Source organism: Mangifera indica, unplaced genomic scaffold (assembly GCF_011075055.1).
Source record: "Mangifera indica cultivar Alphonso unplaced genomic scaffold, CATAS_Mindica_2.1 Un_0057, whole genome shotgun sequence".
NCBI lineage: Eukaryota > Viridiplantae > Streptophyta > Magnoliopsida > Sapindales > Anacardiaceae > Mangifera > Mangifera indica.
The window spans coordinates 13462-32930 of record NW_025401149.1 but is presented as its reverse complement, the minus strand read 5'-3'; the positions used below and the strand labels follow the sequence as shown (position 1 = coordinate 32930).

Genomic DNA, 19469 nt, shown 5'->3' with positions numbered 1-19469 from the left:
ACTGACGTCTGACATGTTAAAGTTTGAATTACCATGTAATGTCTGTAAAGGACGCTGACAAAATAAACAAAATCATTGGAAAAATAAACGCATTTTTGACAAGTTAAATAATTTTACTTAATAAGCAAATAAGTTGATCTCCAAACCAAACTTTCCGAACTGATACTTTAAAGCTGAACGAACCGAGCAAGCGGGGACGGATCCACCGCTAACCTGAGCCAATCAATAGAGGATACGCTTCGAGCCACATTTGGTTTTGAAAATATTTTATTATTAAAATAAAATTATTATTTTAAAATATTAATAAAATTATTAAATATAAATAATTATTATATTTGATAAAATTTAATAAAAATAAATAATTAATGTGTTTGATTAATGATTATAAAAAAATATTAATAAATTATTTTATTTAAATACTTTTAAATATAATTATTTTTAAATATTTTTATATTATTTGTTATATTATTTAAAAATAAATTTATTTTTATTTTAAAAAATTAATAATATAATTATAATAAAATTAAGATTATTTTACTAATATTTTAATATCTAAAATAAATATGATAATCAGATTATTATTTATATTATCTGTTATGTCAATATTGATAATAAAATATTATTATCGATAAATTAAATAAAATAATAAAATATAGAATATTAAAGAATCTTTCACGCATTCCAATCAAACGCTACCCAGATTTAAATAAAGTATTGAGAATTATATTATTCATATTCTCTTTCCGCCAAACCTACTTGCTCCATTGATCCACTCCTCTAATGACAACAGGCAAGGAAAGCTTCACTTTTGTGACTGAGATGGATGAACGGCGGCCATTTACGAAGAACTACACCGTTGAAGTCACATCTTAACGAAAAGAATTCCATTCCCGCGTTAGTAGTGGCTTACTCTCTAAGCTTTCCGGTTACGGTGTATGTCATTCATGGTGTCCCAATGACCCTTCACAATTGGTGCCGTCTATCATTCTGACACGTGACAATCTTTAAATTTCAACCGTTAAAAAAATATTTAAAGTTTGCACTCGAGTCGATAGAATTTCGAGATACTGAAAATGGCGGTGCCGCTTTTTGCCATTAAAATGTGAACACGTTTTCTTCCATTCCAAAAACTGATTCCCGTTATATATATTCTTGTCAGGTACAATCTGTAATATTCAGATTCGCTTATTGTGGTTTCCTAATGGTCGAATACTTTGCTGTAAAAGTTTTGAAAATTCTCCTATTGCTTTTCTTTTCACGGTGGAACTGCATCGAATCCTTTCACGTCGCATCCACTACTTTTTAGATGTGTATATATACCTCAATACATAAGAGCTAATCTGCGCTGCGATCGAAATATAAGTTTCGGTATGCTTTCCTTCTCTATTAATCAATTTCTAGGGTTCTTTTGATTCATTACTAAGTGTTCATTTGATTTCTCGTCATGTACGCAATTCAGAGAAGATAAACTACCGGACAACATAACAGGACAAGAATAATGTTGTTTTGTCACATAGCAGACTTACCCAAATCTTATCATATTATAATAGATGTTACCGTATAATATCTTTCACAAGCTCTGACTTGCTTATATTAGTTTAAATCGCATCAACGTTAAGCTTTATCGTTGACTTTTATATTTATTGTCAAGAAAACAAATATTTCTGTCATCTGCATAAATATTTGGTAAAATTTTGATTTTGGAGGCAGGTTTCTCTTTATACGATCCAGCGTCATACTTTGGGCAGCTACATCTTGAGTTGATATGGCTTATATCAGCAATGTATGTTTCTGCTACATTTTGTATCTGCATGGCTATTCGTTGGATGATTGTATATGGTTTCTTAAGCTATTTAGCCAGTATTTTCTTTCTAGAATCTTGTGAATTGACCTTATTATTGCATTTATTTGCTCTAATCTTACATCTTTTTGTAAAAATACAGGGTTTTGATGAAAATAATCAGCAGGCTGATATTGGTATGTGTGATGTTTCATGTTTGCTTCTGTGTAGTTGTTTATCCAATTGCGAACGTGGTGGTGTTGGCATGTGTTAAGTTAGGTCAAGCGCATTCAGTTGTATTGAAAACTTAATTTGCTCATAATATCTGGTTATATTGGCTTGGTAATTCAGTTGGAAAGTTTTAGGGTCGGTATATTCATGCTTGTGTGATACTGTTACTTATTGGTCTGTTGAAAGCTCTGAAATATCTAGAATTAAAGAAGGAACTTGATGATAAGAGAAATTTTCTTTTCTGCTGTCATTCACTGAAGCATAATAATGTGTTTTGAGAGGATTTGTGGCTAATGTGCCAGCTTTAGGAATGCAATCCTTCAATTTAAGAGACAGTATATAACCGGTTAGCTGATCCACATTTCTGTGTCACATCTATATTCACAATATGGAATTTGTTACATCAAAGGCTGCCAAATTAGATTCACAATTTGAAGTTTGTTTTCTGGGGGAAAATACGTGATCTTTGTTTAATACTTGCAATGCTTTTGGATTTAAATTCAGGTGCAGTAATCTGTAGTGGACGAGAAATTCTTCTTCAGGTAAATTCGACACTGATGACCTGTCTTAATTTAAACAGAGAACATGACCGCTTTTGCAGATCCTATATATCTATTCCTAAAATCTGGTTAAAGATTCGACTTGTGGATTATGGTTGTATCAGAAGGGCATGATTAAGTAAAACTGTTCATGCCATACCTCAAATTCAACCGCCGAATTCTGGCTATAATTGTTAAGTGTTCTGATCTGGCTGAAAAATTTCTCAACAGGGTTTTAACTGGGAGTCTCATAAATATGATTGGTGGAGAAATTTAGAAAGGAAAGTACCTGACATTGCAAAATCTGGGTTTACATCTGTATGGTTACCACCAGCAACTCATTCCTTCTCACCTGAAGGTTAGTGAGAAATGATTTCTTTGTAGTTCAAGTTGATGCTTCACCTTTCTGAATTACTCCCTCTTACCTCTGCATTTCCCTCCATGATAGGTTACTTACCACAGAACCTTTATTCCCTTAATTCTTCTTATGGTTCTGAACACCTTCTCAAATCATTACTACAAAAATTGAAGCAGAGCAAAGTTAGGGCAATGGCTGATGTAGTTATCAATCATCGCATTGGTACTACGCAAGGTCATGGTGGAATGTATAACCGTTACGATGGTATTCCGTTAGCATGGAGTGAGCATGCAGTTACATCTTGCACTGGTGGTTTGGTAAGGATGCTCACAATTGATTTATTTTTGTAACCCCATGATGCCTCATGTTTGATCTTTGTGATACATAAAACATCATTTGCCTAATTATTTTTCAGAAGTTAGAAATTAGGCAAATTTACTTACTGTGAATAATATACATAAAAGTTTGATGCAGAAATAGCCTTGGCCTCCAGATGATGCATACACAATGAACTGCAAACTTTGTTTCCTGTTATTTTATACTTTGTACCTCTTAGCTTAAAGATTAAATGTCTTGCTTATGATTGATAGGATGGTGATCATTGCAACTTTTTCCTAAAACAGTGTCATGCATGACCTCCTAGTGTGTTGATGGTTCTCAGAACTTCTGTGTTCTGCTTCTCTCTCTTTTTGGACAATCATTGGCTAAATGGTCTCACCCATATGATTGGAGTATTTCAACTTATTTTTGCGTCTTATATTATTTTTCTTATACTCTCCCACCTATAACATTTTGCTTGTTTTATATTGTTGTGAATAGGATGGGTGATCAGGGTAGTTATGTTTTACCACTTTGCATGACTCTGCCATAAATTTACGTCTGACTTTTGCATGTGATATTCTAGGGCAATAGAAGCACAGGGGACAATTTTCATGGCGTACCAAATATTGATCATAGCCAGCATTTTGTACGGAAAGACCTTATAGGTTGGCTGCGGTGGCTGCGTAACACAGTTGGTTTCCAAGATTTCCGTTTTGATTTTGCACGAGGGTAATGTTATTCAGAACCTGTAAATTGTTGGTGTTTTTTTTTGGTTTTCATATACAGCTTGATATTTATTTTTCCACAATCCTCTGATTAGTTACTCAGCTAAATATGTAAAAGAATATATCGAAGGAGTAAAGCCCATGTTTTGTGTTGGGGAATACTGGGATTCTTGCAACTACAATGGACAAGGCTTGGACTATAACCAAGGTATGCATTATTTATGTTTATCTTGCACCAAAAGGAAAGTGTACTTTGGGGGCCAGAGTCAGCTGAATTCTGGACTGAAATGTGACGGTATATATACGTTCGAGAAATTGCATGTTTAGACCTTTGTGCTATGTAAATTGAATTCCTGATGCATCTTCCTATAGAAGCCCTGCTCTCTTGGTTAGAGAAGCAAATTACTTGATCATAGAAAAAATTTGCGTAAACTGAACAGGGTATTGGAATGTCTACTGTGCACTGTTTTTAACTTCCCATAATTTTTTCAGGGGGATTTGGTGCTGATATTGATCTCTTGATCTGTAAATTTCATCTACTTGATCTTATTTTACACTATGACTTACCATGGCTCAGTTCAGTGTTAATCCTTTATTACTTCATTCTTCTATTTAAAGATCACAAAAGATCTTGAATCTAGCTGCAAGCTAACTGATTTATCATACATATGAAGTCTATCAGTGACTCTGTGCCTGTTTCCATTTGCTTACAAAGTTCGTTTGCAGATAGCCATAGACAACGAATTATCAATTGGATTGATGGAACAGGACAACTTTCTGCTGCATTTGACTTCACCACAAAGGGAATTCTTCAGGTATTTTCCAGGGGACAATTTATTAGTAGAAACTAGAAAGACATAGCAAACATTTCAAGCAATGTTTCTACTAGTCTCCTTAGAATTAATTTTTGTAATGTTGCATGGACTCACACTACCCTGGAAAGCCAATAATCTGTTAATGCTTATTCATGATTCCCATGTAGGAAGCTGTTAAGGGGCAATTCTGGCGTCTGCGTGATTCCCAAGGGAAGCCCCCAGGTGTAATGGGATGGTGGCCTTCAAGGGCTGTCACATTCCTTGATAACCATGACACAGGCTCAACACAGGTACTGCATATTATGGTGATTGAAATGATATCAGAATGCTTTTAGTAGACTGTGATGTTGGTTTGCATGGACTGCATATTTGCACAGCACAGTGACCCGATTTCTGTGGTTCCTCTGTTTCTAGTTTCCAAGGGTGAATTACTAGAAATACCCACTGAAGTCAGTAGATAACCTGAATCAATTTACGTTAGTAGTTTAGGTTGGAACCAGCCACAGCCTGAATTATGGCATCCTTACAGTTGATATGAAGGCTTTAGTGAGTTAAAAGTTTTATTGAAAATCTTCCTTCTCTAATCTGACCTTGTATCTTTTTTAATTGGTAAAATTTTGAACCTAAGGCCTATACTACAGTAACACGTGAGACTTGGACGGAATTCTGGGTCAACTGTGAACTGATTCTTGACCATATAAAATTCTTAATCCAAACTCTCTCATCTTTTAAAATGGGTTTGGTATGTGTTTGTAATGGAGGATCTGTTATTTATATATCAAGGTTTTGTGCTTCAAGTAGGAGTTTAAAATCAACTAACTCTGTAATTGCATCTTTTTTGCAGGCCCATTGGCCGTTCCCCTCGAATCATATTATGGAGGTACGTGACATTGTTGTCTTCATGTAATTTGTTGGTAAAGGTTTGAAAGGTATTCATACCTAGAATTTGTCTCAAGTATAAATTTTTGTATTTCATATAAAGGGTGCTAGTAAGATATTACAAAAAAATAATAATAATAAAGTATTGATTTAGCGGTTAAATGTTTACTGACCTATATGATTTCTGTTTGTTAAAGCTACTAGCCAAATTAGGGCAGATATGAACTAAGCCGAGCCCAAACTCCTTTGGCTCAAGTTTGGTTCGATCTTTAAGTTTAAAATTCGGTTTGAGTTAATGATTTAAATTTGTGGTTTGAGTTCATAACTTATTGACAAAATAACGTCATTTTATCCAATAATGAGCAAAACAATATCATTTTGATAATTGTTTGATATCACTCAAATTAAGTTACAAGCTAAGCTCGAACTGAATCAAAACCTCTCTAATTTGAGTTTGATTTGATTTAAAAATACGAGTTAGTCTTTTTGGCTTGAGTTTGACCTAAAATGAATTCGAATTGACTTTCGACACTGAGCCAACTCAGTTTGGAACCAACCCCCAGTGAAATCATGGTTTGCTAATTACATATTTTCTGTTGTTTTTCTTTATTTCTTTCAAAAAACTATTTGTCAAATTCATCCTTAAAAGCACCAATTACACATTGAAAAATAGTTTCTTCAGTGAAATTATTAACACCCCATCTCTGTATTTTCCTGCAGGGTTATGCATACATACTCACACATCCAGGGATCCCAACAGTGTTTTACGACCACTTTTATGATTGGGGTGACTCCATTCACAACCAAATTGTTAGATTGGTATGCTGCAGCAGGGCTTTGTTCAACTTTAAACTCGATCTTTTAAAATAAAATTCGCACCTAATAATTCTTCTACATGGCTGTAGATGGATGTTCGTCGGCAGCAGGGCATCCACTCTCGATCATCGATTAAGATTCTGGAGGCTCAACCAAACCTCTACTCGGCAATAATTGGGGAGAAAGTGTGCATGAAGATCGGAGAAGGTTCGTGGTGCCCCACTGGCAGAGAGTGGACACTAGCCACTTCTGGTCACAGATATGCAGTATGGCAAAAATAAGTGTCCCCTACCGAGGTTTATTATTATTATTTATTTTTCCTTTTCCCTTCAATATTTTCTCGGTGGTGGTGATGTTATTATATGTATTCAGGATGGGGCTGAATGCTTCCAACTAATAGTGATGTTGTATTAATAAAGCTTTCTCTCTAATTTTCTGTGGCAGCATTTCTAATGAATAACTCTAGAATCAGATTCTGGCACACCAAACAAATTGCCTATCCAGGCATTCCTTAAGGACCATAGATTCGAGGGCTCACTTATAGAGATTTATTAGAAGACCTTACCAATGACAGATGATAACTGCATTAGCTTTTCCTGATTAAGCAAATTATGGCTTTGTGAAAATTATCCTTCTGTCCAACCATTTGATATGTTTTTTAATTTTGTGTTTTAGTTACAAAGGCAGACAAGGAAATGAAGAACTTGTTCCATGTATAGTTGTTAGTATTATGCGATACATAATATATATCGTATCATATAATATATATGAGAAATGATACATATTATAAAATAAATTGAAAACTAATATAATAGTAGGTGAATCATGCAATATGTATTAATTTGTACTGATTTAGCTGATATGTTTTTTTGAAAAATTAATAATATGATAAAAGTATATTTAAAAAAATTATAAAATTTTAAGTATTTATTATATTTTTTAAGATAATAATATGATAATTGAAATTTTTTATATAATTTTTTTTCAAACAATACTACTAATAAATTGTCGAACTTGAATACAAGGGGAAGAAAAATTGAAGCACAGCTCAATCAAATAATACGAAGGCATTTATATTTACAAATATTACCATATATAATAAGAGATGAGAAGGCTAATAATTGGTGATATCCTGTAATTTAAAAGTTGAAAATACAGACAGAGGCCTCAAACTCAAAATCAAAGTGAAGGGAGAGATAGACATTTTTGGATTGGAAATATTTATTTTTTAAATGTTATTTAATAAACATATTTAATAACTGTTTGAAAATTATAATTTTAATATATTGACGTCATCAAATTAGTTTATTCACTAGTGCCTCGAGTAATTTGAGAGAGAGTCACATGGCAGTAGAGCTGGAAAAGAGAGCCTCACTCACATTGCGCCATCATCACAATCTTGCTCGGTCTCATCATTTGTGTTTTGAAATTCGGAAAAGGCCAACGGACTTAACACAGCACCTCCACCCCTTGTAGCCGTTTAAATTTATTAGTTTTAAGGTAAACCCATCTTTATATTTAATATTCAAAATAAATTTAAATTTAATTTAATTTTTTTACTTTAAACTCCAAAAATTAATAATTTTTCTCTAACCTAAATTTTTAAAAACTATATTTTATTATTAGAATTTTTAAACTTTCAAATATAATTTTTTTGATGACGAAGAGACATCATCAACGATCTCCAAGCATGATCTCATCCTCTCAGACGTGCCCTCATTTCTTACTGTCCTCCTTGACGTCGTCATCGATGAAGATGACTCACCTGGTGTCAACAAAAACTCTTTGTCTTCATCAAGACAAAAATGAATCATCTTTATTCAGAGATGAAGATTTAACCTTCATCGACAATGACGGTAGACAAAGACCGAGTCTTTGTTGACACCAAGTGAGTCGTCTTTGTTGATAACGACACCAATGAGAATGATCAAAAGGAGGGCATATCGAAGAGGATGAGACCATGTGTGGAGATCATCGAAGAACTCTTTTTATAGTAAAAAAATTGAATTTGAAAAATTAGAAATCCCAAGAGAAGAAATATTGTTTTTAAAAACTTTGGTTAAAGAAAAATTATTATTTTTTATGGGTTATAGAAGTAAAATAATATACCTAAAAAACTCAATTAATTTTAACCGTTTATAACTTGCGAAATCAACATACTTTTTTTTTTTTTTAAGGGGAGAAAGGGGGGTGGGGTTGGCTTTGGAAAATGACAAATCTAAGAACAACCTTCCCCTACCACTACAAGAGCATCGACTTTTTTTTAGTCAAGACGGTCCAAAGTAGGAATGGATTTGGGGCTTAAATGAGTGGACAAATATTTGGCACATGCCAATATCGTACTTCATTTAGGATATAAATACAAAATACATTTTAAATTAGGAAATCTCAAAAGTAAAATTATTATAAAATTTATAATAATTTTACTTTTGAGATTAGACTATTAAACTAAAACATTGTCGATAGTATTAAAAGTAATAGTTGGACAAAAGAAAAACACATTTTTAATTATAAAACTTAAAAAAAACATTGTGATAAATATGTGTTTAAAATAAATAATATTTTAATAATATATTAGACTATTAAACTAAGATATTACATTATCGAATATTAAAATTTGAGTTCAATTTCATATTGATTTGAATTTAAAAAAGCTAATTTGAGATTGAACAAGCTGAGTTTTAAACTTAATTTAAAAATAATTTAATTTGAATTTAATTCAAATTAACTCAAATTCAAATGTTTTGATCAATTCACACTTAACATATTTTAAAAAACACGCACTATGTTTAAGCTCGAATTCAACTCATTTAATCTGAGCTTTAATTTAAATTCAAATAACTCAAATTAAGTCTAACCTAACTTTGAGGCCAACTTTCCCATTTAAAGTTTCAACCACTAGTCAACCCATTTAAGTTGTTTGTAATCTCCTTTTTTATTTGAAGGATAATGAACCAAATTATATATGAGAGAATGAAACTATGAAATAATTGTTTTGAATGCCCTTTGTAAATCAATAAATTATGTGTATTTAATTAAGTACTTAAATAATATATCATAATGAAATTGGATGGTTATTTTTGTAAATTAATAATAATAATAATAATAATAATTAAAAGAAAAAAGAAGCATATCGTCCTCACCATTGCACTCATAAAAGCTCTTTCGAAAAGGAAACAAAAGTGTTCAAGAATAGTAAAAGTTAACTCTGAAGGTGGACAGATGAGACGGAACAAAGCACATGAACTTTCCTTGAGAGCTAGCTTAGATTGAGGCATCTACAAAAAGAATGGAAGAGTTACTTTTGTTCTCGTGTAGATAACAATTGAATTTCTAATTGTGTTTGAGTGGAAAAGGTTAAGAGTGGATTCGAGTAAAGTCAAACCCAAAGAAGGGGTTCAAGCTCGACTTATGTCTATAAAATTCAACTTGCGTTAGTGATGAAGTCATTGAAGAAGCCATTGGAAAGTGTTGGATATAAAAATGAAAAATTGTTTGAAAATATTAATTTATAGACAACTTTCTAATGACTCACTAGATTCGAGCTTGTTTAATTCAAACTCAAATTGGGGTTATCTAATCTCAAATACAATTTATTTCGAATTGAACACCAAACCAAATCTAACCTTATAGGATATTCAACTAAGGCCTCCAAGGTTGGATACCGTACAAGTCAAACTCAAATAAGACACATTTTGAGATTTCCAAATTCAAAAGAGTAAATTCAAGATCAATGAATTAAGACTCAAGCTCAACTAAAAAAATTATTTTGGATCCAATCTAAAAGTAGTAAAACTTGAATATTTGAATTCACTCAAATTCAATTCGTTTTATGAAAACAAATCCAATCTTAAGCTCAAATTTGAATCCAAACATGAATAATTTAAATGGAATAAAAACAACTTATTTGAAAATGATAATAAAATATTAATTAAATAGTATATAAGTTTCTAAACAATACTTAAAATAAAATACCTTGTGAATAGTAAAATCCATAAACAAAATCATAACACATATGATCATGGTAAAGGATATCTTGACAATGACGATCCAAATGATAATAAAAAAGATGAAGCATCTCACGATTTGAGGAGCATATATAGATTGTGGGAGTAATAAGTGCGACCCATCAATCGACATAAGGTAAAATTTCATATATATTTTTCTTTCTCCTAAGTGATATCTTCTTTTGGTTCCTCGTATTTTCGGATGAAAATTGCCATGCCACTCCAAATTCAGATGTTTTCAATATCAATCAAAAGAGCAAAAAGAAATATTTCACAGAATTGACGTAAGTTTTTACCCTTTAATCTCATTTTCAACATGCCCTAATAAAAAAGTTAAAAGCATAAACTGGTTTGAATTTTGAAGCATCTTCTTCTTCTACAGGAGCGGAGGTTACCTGGGATTCCACACTTAGTGGTGCAATATGTTAGTAGGACCCCTTAATGGGGTACTTACTTGATATTCATAATTTGCAATTCACATTTTGACCCACTAGATATTCACACAGATATGCCATATCTCTGGATCAGTAGAGCTCATGGTGATCGGCCTCCTTAAATGGCAGTTTTTAATAAATAAAATTGTATTTTAAAGTTTTCAATAGTATTTGACCTTTAAAAAATAGATTATTTGATTATATTAAAAATATTGAGTTTACCCTTATGAATCGCTAAAGTTTGTTAATAATTTATCATATTTAATTATCAAATTTTATTAAATTAATGTTAACCATAATATAGAAACTTTAACATGAGTTTCAGTTTATTGATCTTAAATCTACTTTTTTGAAGCCCAGTTGATTTCAAATTAGGCTTTTATTAACTGGAATTCAGCCTAACAGTAAGCAAAAACAAAACCACAAGAAGAATATCCAACATAAACAGTTCCCTCAGTTACCCAAATCAATCCATCTCCTTCCTTTTCTTGATATGCAAAGAGAAAGGGAGACTGTGACAGTCTGTTCTCTGTTGTGTAAGTGATTGTGTTTCGTGAGAAACGAGGGAGTGAAAAGGGCTTTTAGTTCGCCGAACGCAAGAAAGAAAAGACTGAAGAAGAAGAAGAAGGTGGTGGGTTTTCATCAGAAACGAGGGAAGTGAAGAATAACTATGATAACGATTCTTAGAATCCTCCTTCTGAACTTAAATGCTATTTGCTATGCAGCCTCCTTTTCCAATAGGACATTTCTTGGTTTCATGATGGTTTAACAAAGAGATCCTTACAGAGTTTATTGGCATTCTGTCCACCTCCCTTTAATCGAAAACGTTCTCTCTCTTGGAGGTGGGCATACTGCCAACTGAGCTCTGTTGGTTTCTCTTTGTAAAACCTTCGTGATTTATCTCTCCCTCAAGCTTTTTCTCTCTTGTTCAGCCATAAAGATCAAGGTAAGCACAACCGTCTTCATCTTTTCTTCCTTTATAACTTGTCTTACTTTCTATGTGATGAATGATCATGCAGCGGCTCTTTCTGGCTTTCCTGGTTGTCCACTTGATAACCTTAACTTTTCTATTTGTTTTTCAGAAGAAAGGAAAGAAAAAGCTAGCAAAAAATATCATTTTTATCAGTAGTTCATCCTTTTCGTCTGTGTTTTTACATTTTTCAGGGTTAGGAGTAAACAGCAACATGGTGAATGAGGCCTAGTTTGAAACCCTAGTTTTTCCACCGAGCAATAATCGAAATCTTCTTTTCTTCCCTGTAAAATTTCCGATCTAGGGTTTCATCAGTCTCTTCTATGTCAATCTTTTTCATTTCCCATTGGATAACAACACGTCAGTAGCCTGAATTAGTTGTCTACACACTCCAGACTCATCTACGTAGTCTTATGATTGAAGACTGACTATGCTGTTAATTATGTTCAAACCTTGATGAGATCAATTCAAGAACCGGTTTCAACTTTAATAAATAAACACCTTCTAATTCTCCTTACAACTGTTTTGAAGTATAATTTTGTTTCTAATCGTGATAACATAGGAAGGCACTTTCGAGTTTGAACATCATTCTTCATTCATCAATGCGGAGAAGCAAAATGAAACAGTTGTTGATGTCTCCAAAGCTCAAAAGCATAACATGGTAGTTCTAGATTTTGTAAGAGATGTTGGTCCGCCTAGTTATACAACAAAATTATAAATTGTCTTCAAGAAACAAGTGAAATTTGGAAGGTTATGCAGTTAAACTTCATCCTTGTCAGTCGTAGGGGAGCGGTATCGGAGAAGTAACCAATCACACGGTAAATAATTATACACATTATTTACACACAAATCAATCTAAAATATATAAGAGGTAATTATTTATCTATAAAGGATAAGGAGAAAAACTTAACAGTTTTAAGTATTCTCATAATCTCTAACTTTAAATACTTAAAGGGGACTATTTATATAGATACAACAGGAAAAAATACTTAACAATTTTAATTATTCTTGTAATCTTTTCAACATATTATTTTAATTTTTTAATATCATAAGATTATTATCTATCTTTGTCTTCCATAAACATGGGATTAGAAAATTATTTTTTATTTTAACGGAATAATACGATAAACCATCATTTAGGTGTCTAAGTTCAAGATATTAAGATCTAGATATATTATATATATATTTATATTATCATTCTCTTGCCTCGATAAAATGAGGAGAATTTATAATCTGTATCGGTACTCTAACAAAGTCACTAGAAAATTCAATAACATGGTTTCCAAATAATAAATAACCATCTTAAAAACATTATGTTCATTACTACCTTTGTTTTTGTTTGCACTAAATTGCACTCTAAGATTTGGCTTACTTATCTTGTGTAATTTTTCGCATCAACACATGTTATAAAGTTGCTTTGAACACTTGAATAATGGTGAAAGATCAATTTTATGCATTTTGTTTAGGCGTGGATTTGAGTTGAAACTTGAACAAGGCTAGTAACAATGGAAGAGGTGAACAGTAATAGTAAAAAAACGAAGAATCACCAAAATAAAAAATAAAAATAATAGTCGAAGACATGAGTTTCGATGTTAATAACGATCTTGAGTTAAGTTTGAGCTCGATAAATTGAATTGCTTCAGCTCGAATTTGACTCGTTTGAGCCAAACTATTAGCCAAGCCTGAGTCAACTCATCTCGAGAATCCACCCCTAATTTTGTTTCTAGTTTCAAAGAATACATTGATCTATATTCACCTGTTAACGCCCATAACCAGTCCCATGAAAAAGTTACACATAACAGTGGCCAGAACTACCGGTTAATTACAGCCAAAGAATGCCAAGAAAGTGCAGCTAAGCTGAAACAATGGTTCACCATTACTATTCATTGGTGATTAGAGATACCCAATACTTGATCCTAGCTAACAATTAACCTAAAAAAATGAAAAAGAGAACTAAGGTAATGTTTAGACATGAAGTATAGAAGAAGGGACCATATAGGACATTCCCCTTAATCGTCTCCTTTGTTGCTTAACAGGCTCACGAAACCACCAAAAGGAATTATATAATCTGAAATTCTGAATTATCTCAAAGCATTGTCAGGTCATGTTCTTTTCTCGGAATTAGAAAGTTAGCTTTTCTAATGCCTGGTCAAGTGAATCTCTTAGATTTCTCTTCTCCAGAGAGCGGCGCAACCCTCCACCAGGGCTTCCAATCACTCGATCGGGAGAGTATAATCCTCGTGTTCTAATTGGAGAGGTAGAAGGACTCTGTTGAATTAATGATGGGCCAAGTGATACTCCCTTTTGTCTAGGAGCACAGCCGAGCCAGCCTTGATCATATAGAGATGCAGACTCTGCTGCTGCATGTAAGCGTTGTTTTGTGGCGTCATCCACGTACAGGAGATCATCAATTCTAGCCAATATGTTGAAGGCCAAGCTCTCCATCACCCTAGAATAGCTCTCAAGGATTGACTGCCCTATATCCTGCACCACAGATGAAAGGACTTACAAACTGTTTTCCCTGTTTCATTTAGCATACAACAGTTTTCATATAGCAAACAAGCACAAATGTCAGTTTCTGTAATCTCAGCAATAGAGGCTCTTCTTGAATTTTATGTATACAGGGATTCCCTCCTTAGCTCACAATATATCTACATATAACAGAGAAAAGAAGCTGGATAAATTACCAATAGATATGAAGATTACACCTTCTAATACTCAGTTCAGATATGAAGGCAAAGGGCATGCTAGTTCTGGAGATTAGCATACATAGATAAAAGTCATAGGTCACAGCCATTTCTCCCCTGACAAAATGTCACAAGCACAATCAAGCTAAGCCTAAGTCCATGGCAGCAGGTCAGCTCAACTACCAGTATATCAGGACTCGGGACAGTTCAGCCAACAAGAATTGCCGGGCCCATCTCCCTTTTATTTTTGGGCTAATGGACCAAGGCATCATGTGAATCAAATCCTTCAAATTCTACAAACATATAAACTAATTGATTCTAAATTTACTGTTTCAGATGGACCTGTAATTCTCTGATCTGGGATCAATATGAAATCAAATAAGTTTCAGTTGAGCATAATGTGATGATTCTTCTAGCCTGAAAGAACAGTGCAAGGTTAACTGCAGAAGTGGGAACAGTTTTGAAGGGAATATACCTTGTTATATTGAATCTTGGCCATATCCAAAGTAGTCTGCGGGAGGTTGGGGAACCTTAGTTTCAAGTTCTGTAGTATGGTCTCAGCCCGGTGTGCTAGAAGCTTACTTCGTTCTATGTCACCAACAAATCCTTTGACCGTGTAACCCCACCTACTGGACTTTGCATGAACTAAACACCTCTTCAGGTGCTTCTGTCTCCAAATGTGCACAGAAGCCTCAATTCTGTTAGCTACTTCCAAAGTAGTATATTCTGATGACATGTCCAAGTATCCAAGAAGACTCTCTGGGAAAAACTGATCAGCAGTTATGTAGTTATACATAATCTCACCTAAGCATTCTTTTCCACTCTGACAATATTTAGAAACCATAATAAACATGTATTAGGATAAAAATTATTGAAATGAAGAGACAAGGAAATAAACAAAATTGCTAGGGTAATAACATCTCTGGGAAGGGGGAACAACTGAAATTGTTAATTAATCTGTATGCTGATGGTAACAGATTTGCTTACCCACAAGATGCATACACCCTAAATAAGAAGATGCAATACTATAAATAGCAAATTCATAGTGTAACAAAGGAGCTGACAGAAGTGGTTTGACAATTAAAAGGCAATAAGTTATTTGATAGCAATTTAATGCTTTCTTTGCCTCTCAATAACAAATGCTGAGCAGAAAACTAACCCCCTGCTTTTGTGATGAATGGTGAAATAAATATGAAGTGATTTGCATTCTGCATTCTTCCCCTTGAACTATACAAGTATTTGTTAATTTTTACCATACCAAGCAGTTCATAATAAAAAAATTGCACAACCATTTGAAACGGAGAAACTTATTCACTAATGGAGAAAAAGAAACTTTTTCCAAGCAAATTATGGCCAATTCACCCAAAAAAAAAAAAAAAAAGGCTCTAGAAACAGAGAAATTAGCGACAAAAAGTTCTTTGCAATTCTATGGGGGAATATTTCACCAAGATGTCTGATAACAAGCATTCATTCTAAGAAAAGACAATGAGTGTTTATGCATTGCAGCAGTGACTATTGCAACATGGACGATAATTTAATCTTATTTCCAATCCAAGATCATCCTGATGCAGAGATATCATCTACGAGGGGCAAGTGAAATCACTCATTTTGTTAGATTTGAATCCACATATTGGAATGGGCAAACAGTTAACCAGCTGCAGTAAAAGCCAAAGACTATTTCATTCGGTACAAAACTTCCACTATCACTTGCCTACCAGGGCCCTAGTTCTCAAGACCACAACATTAAACCTCCTTCTGGACCAGCCTATGCAAATAAATGTATCATGAAGCAACTGACAGAATAATCATGATTCATTTAAGGTTTCTTCTACAATGGCAAGCGGCAAATTACCTACTTTGACAGTATTTGACATGGTCAAATTATGTTATTCAGCTGCCAGTGGCAATCATCCATTTTCAAACAAAAGCACCCATGTGCTTTAGTGAGAATGTAACCGCATTGATATTTAACTTTTTCATTAATTGATCTCCTACTACTTCTAAATGATCCTACATAACAAAAACCATACCTTGGGCAAGCTCTCCAAGTAAGAGTTTGGGATTTCCATTTCAGCCAAAACACTACTCTTGATAGCCGTGGCAGCCTTAAGGATCTGATTTGTGCACTCCCGACATTGCTCTAATCTCTTCCTCATATTCTCAGACAACCCATCAGGAGGAACCTTAGGGAATGGGAGCCACCACTTTTCTTCCTGCATAATTGAAGGCCTCCCAGATGACGAAGAGCAGGGACATGTTGCAATGCCATCAGCTCCAGCAACAATTATCCCATGGTCGACATAAGAATACTCAGAATCAGTAAACCCATCAAGAATGCTAATTAGCAGGGTATCAAGTTTCTTGAGGGCAGGGAGGTTTACGTGAAGGTCCAAGCGTGGGCGTGTCACCATTACTTCAATTGTCCTACCACCTGGAAATTCTTGCAATGATGGAATAAGCTCCACTATGGAATCGCTTACACATAAAAGCCATTCCATTTCTTTAAGCCACATCAGCTTCTTCTGCTGTGCTAGCGGCTCTAACTTCCACACTTCCCCAAACACAGAAGCTGCCAAATTTATACCATTATGAGCATATTTAATTATGACAACTCTAAATCACCTTAATTGGTCCCATATCAACAGGAATATCGGTTTACTAGATATAGTTTGAGTGGATGTTTGCCTTTCGGGAATTAAACAAGTAAAAGGAAAAAAAAATTATCATGTTAACTTGCTAACGTTTCCAACATCTTTTGCAATAATAGAATAAACTTGAACCTATAAAGCAGAAAAACAAAATCTAACAAAATGAAGGACAATAACAAACCAGAAAGGTTTGTAATGGCATTGGAGATGGCAAGAGCTGTGCAAACTCCCTTTCCCTCTCCTGACATATCTTCTCCAAGCAGAAGTTTAGCAAAAAGTTCTTTCATCAGTTCAGCTTCTGCAACAGCAAGAACCCGGATCAGAATACACTTTAAATATCCACGAAAAAGAATACAAAAGCGATGTTGAATGTGCGGGGAAGGATCTTCATTTCATGAGTCGTTCTGTGTCACTTGATAAACATGTTACTTTTTGGTGTAACATCTCTAAGAAAGTCCTACATCAACAAAACACGGAGAAATAGGTAGTATGTATGAGTATCTTACTTAGTTTGCGAATAATATGATTGGATTGTTTAAATAGTTTGTAAGCTATTAATCTATCATCAATACTCTTAAGAGCTATCAATATCTTGACGGAGCAACTGAGTTTCGGCCAATGAATATGCCCAGTCAAATTAAGTTTTCAGCTTTCATAGCAACTGAAAAACGGAAAATTATAACAGAGCATCGTGGGAGTGACGTTGATATTCAGGCATTTTTCTCCTTATTGTCAACAACCAAACAGCGCCTAAGTAATCATAACGGTAAAGATCAGAAAGGAAAAAATCCAAAGCAATATATACACACACACTCACGCTCACAATGAAAAAAGCAGAACTAACCAGATAAGTCAGTATCCCTTTTCTGCATTTTGTTGGTGACGGGAAAGACAACGTGTCTAGAACCTACCGCCGGCAACATGATCGGAACCGGAGCTGAAGTGCCGGTATAATTAACATTAACATACTCGACATGCCGACGTGAAAAGTCACTTCTCGAACTCTCTGAGTCAGTCACGTCTGCACTCAAACCGTAGCTCTCAACCCGCTCACTCATTTCATCGAGCTCGTCCTCCCACGGAACACTCTCCATCGTCGACCCAGATCAAATTATACTCATCAAATAAAGTGCAGACTGCAGAGTGATAAAAAGAAGAGCCTTTGCGCTCTACTCTTCTCTTTCGTATTCATGTGGGTTGCAACATTGCCGTTGGCTCTGTTGTGTCACAGCAGACACCAGTCCCTACCAAGGAGATAAAGGAGGCTACCCTTCTGAATTGCGCGGGGTTTAATGCCCACATGGATATATAGAGTGTGACAAGCACGCTCCGCTATGGGGTCAAAAACATAAGTACAGAAGCTTGCACGCGCTGAGTTACTCTTCTTGATGTAATATAATTTCCATGGCAGTTTAGGTCAAAATGTTAATGCTTTCTTCACCTGTTCAGGTATCTGTTGGATGATTTCATTATTATTGTAAATATAAATGGAGCTACCATCTATCAATTTGTCTGCCTTGGTAAGGTGGTTTTGAGTAATATCTGGGTTGAGGGCTGGATTCAATTCGGACAAATCTGAACAATAATAAGGTCTAATTCAAGAATGCTTTGACTTCAGTAGTACGGATGAGTTGAGGATTGAACTAGAATTAGATTTGAGCTTTGGGAAGTTCAAGTTTAATGAGAATCCCTTTTAAACTGAGTTTGATTTAATGATGATTAAATTAAAATTTTATTTGATATTAATAATCAAAATAATATTATTTTAATTTATTTAAATTAAATTTTATAAAATTTATGAAGTTGATAAATTAAACACTTTTATCAAGGTTTTAAAGTTAAATTCAAATTTAACGGTATAACACTTTTTAGACTCAAGTTTGACCTTAAATTTGTCTAAAAATAGCTTATTTAAAACTCAATTGAATCCAATTGATAGCTGAATTTGAGCCCGCTATATCTTAAATCTAACATTAATTTGAACTGCGTTAAAAATAATCTCACTTGAAATTATATCACTATAAATTCTAATCTGAATTCAAATTGGAAGCAAAGCAATTCGGATGCAATGCAACCAAGTAATGGCAGACAGACTTATCCAACTAAAAGTTCTGTTGAAATTTTCAAGTAATTCCTCTGTTGGACTTGAAGGATGACAATGAGATTGATGAAAACCAGAGTGTTCTCGCACTAACTATCGACTTTTGAACCTCCAATGGGAAGGAGACAACTCAACGACAGGGACAATCAAATAAAGAA

General features: G+C 33.9%; 2 protein-coding genes across 5 annotated transcripts; one reads left to right on the top strand and one right to left on the bottom strand.

Annotated features, from left to right (window-relative positions):
- Positions 1-1078: 1078 nt before the first annotated feature.
- On the top strand, positions 1079-7180 carry LOC123207075 (probable alpha-amylase 2). 3 transcript variants are annotated; one of them, XM_044624329.1, is made up of 14 exons: positions 1079-1368; positions 1711-1783; positions 1944-1977; positions 2516-2553; positions 2782-2908; positions 2999-3225; positions 3813-3958; positions 4050-4162; positions 4681-4769; positions 4937-5059; positions 5614-5649; positions 6369-6467; positions 6554-6760; positions 6909-7180. In XM_044624329.1, the coding sequence occupies exons 2-13, from the start codon at positions 1766-1768 to the stop codon at positions 6743-6745; spliced, it is 1242 nt and encodes a 413-aa protein (XP_044480264.1). In that variant the 5' UTR covers positions 1079-1368; positions 1711-1765; the 3' UTR covers positions 6746-6760; positions 6909-7180. The 3 variants fall into 3 exon arrangements, with proteins under 3 accessions (XP_044480264.1, XP_044480263.1, XP_044480265.1); XM_044624328.1 differs by lacking the exon at positions 6909-7180 and having other exon boundaries at positions 1080-1368; positions 6554-6907; XM_044624330.1 differs by lacking the exon at positions 6909-7180 and having other exon boundaries at positions 1080-1368; positions 1707-1783; positions 6554-6907.
- Positions 7181-13673: 6493 nt separating this feature from the next.
- Positions 13674-18588, bottom strand: LOC123207059 (rop guanine nucleotide exchange factor 1-like). Of its 2 annotated transcripts, none has more exons than XM_044624313.1 (5): positions 18055-18588; positions 17392-17508; positions 16593-17131; positions 15038-15385; positions 13674-14359 (listed from the first exon to the last, which is right to left on the bottom strand). In XM_044624313.1, the coding sequence occupies exons 1-5, from the start codon at positions 18302-18304 to the stop codon at positions 13997-13999; spliced, it is 1617 nt and encodes a 538-aa protein (XP_044480248.1). In that variant the 5' UTR covers positions 18305-18588; the 3' UTR covers positions 13674-13996. The 2 variants fall into 2 exon arrangements, with proteins under 2 accessions (XP_044480248.1, XP_044480249.1); XM_044624314.1 differs by having other exon boundaries at positions 17392-17667; positions 18055-18587.
- Between the last annotated feature and the right edge of the window lie 881 nt (positions 18589-19469).

What these genes read in the sequence shown, in the direction of transcription:
- LOC123207075 (XM_044624329.1), top strand. An exon ending in AGGCTTGGACTATAACCAAG is followed by an intron (nt 4,163 to 4,680) that starts GTATGCATTATT and finishes GTTCGTTTGCAG; the next exon opens with ATAGCCATAGACAACGAATT. An exon ending in ACAACCAAATTGTTAGATTG is followed by an intron (nt 6,468 to 6,553) that starts GTATGCTGCAGC and finishes ACATGGCTGTAG; the next exon opens with ATGGATGTTCGTCGGCAGCA.
- LOC123207059 (XM_044624313.1), bottom strand. Translation starts at nt 18,304, where the DNA reads ATGGAGAGTGTTCCGTGGGAGGACGAGCTCGATGAAATGAGTGAGCGG. An exon ending in TGCCATTACAAACCTTTCTG is followed by an intron (nt 17,132 to 17,391) that starts GTTTGTTATTGT and finishes TAAATTTGGCAG; the next exon opens with CTTCTGTGTTTGGGGAAGTG. An exon ending in ACTTGGAGAGCTTGCCCAAG is followed by an intron (nt 15,386 to 16,592) that starts GTATGGTTTTTG and finishes AAATATTGTCAG; the next exon opens with AGTGGAAAAGAATGCTTAGG.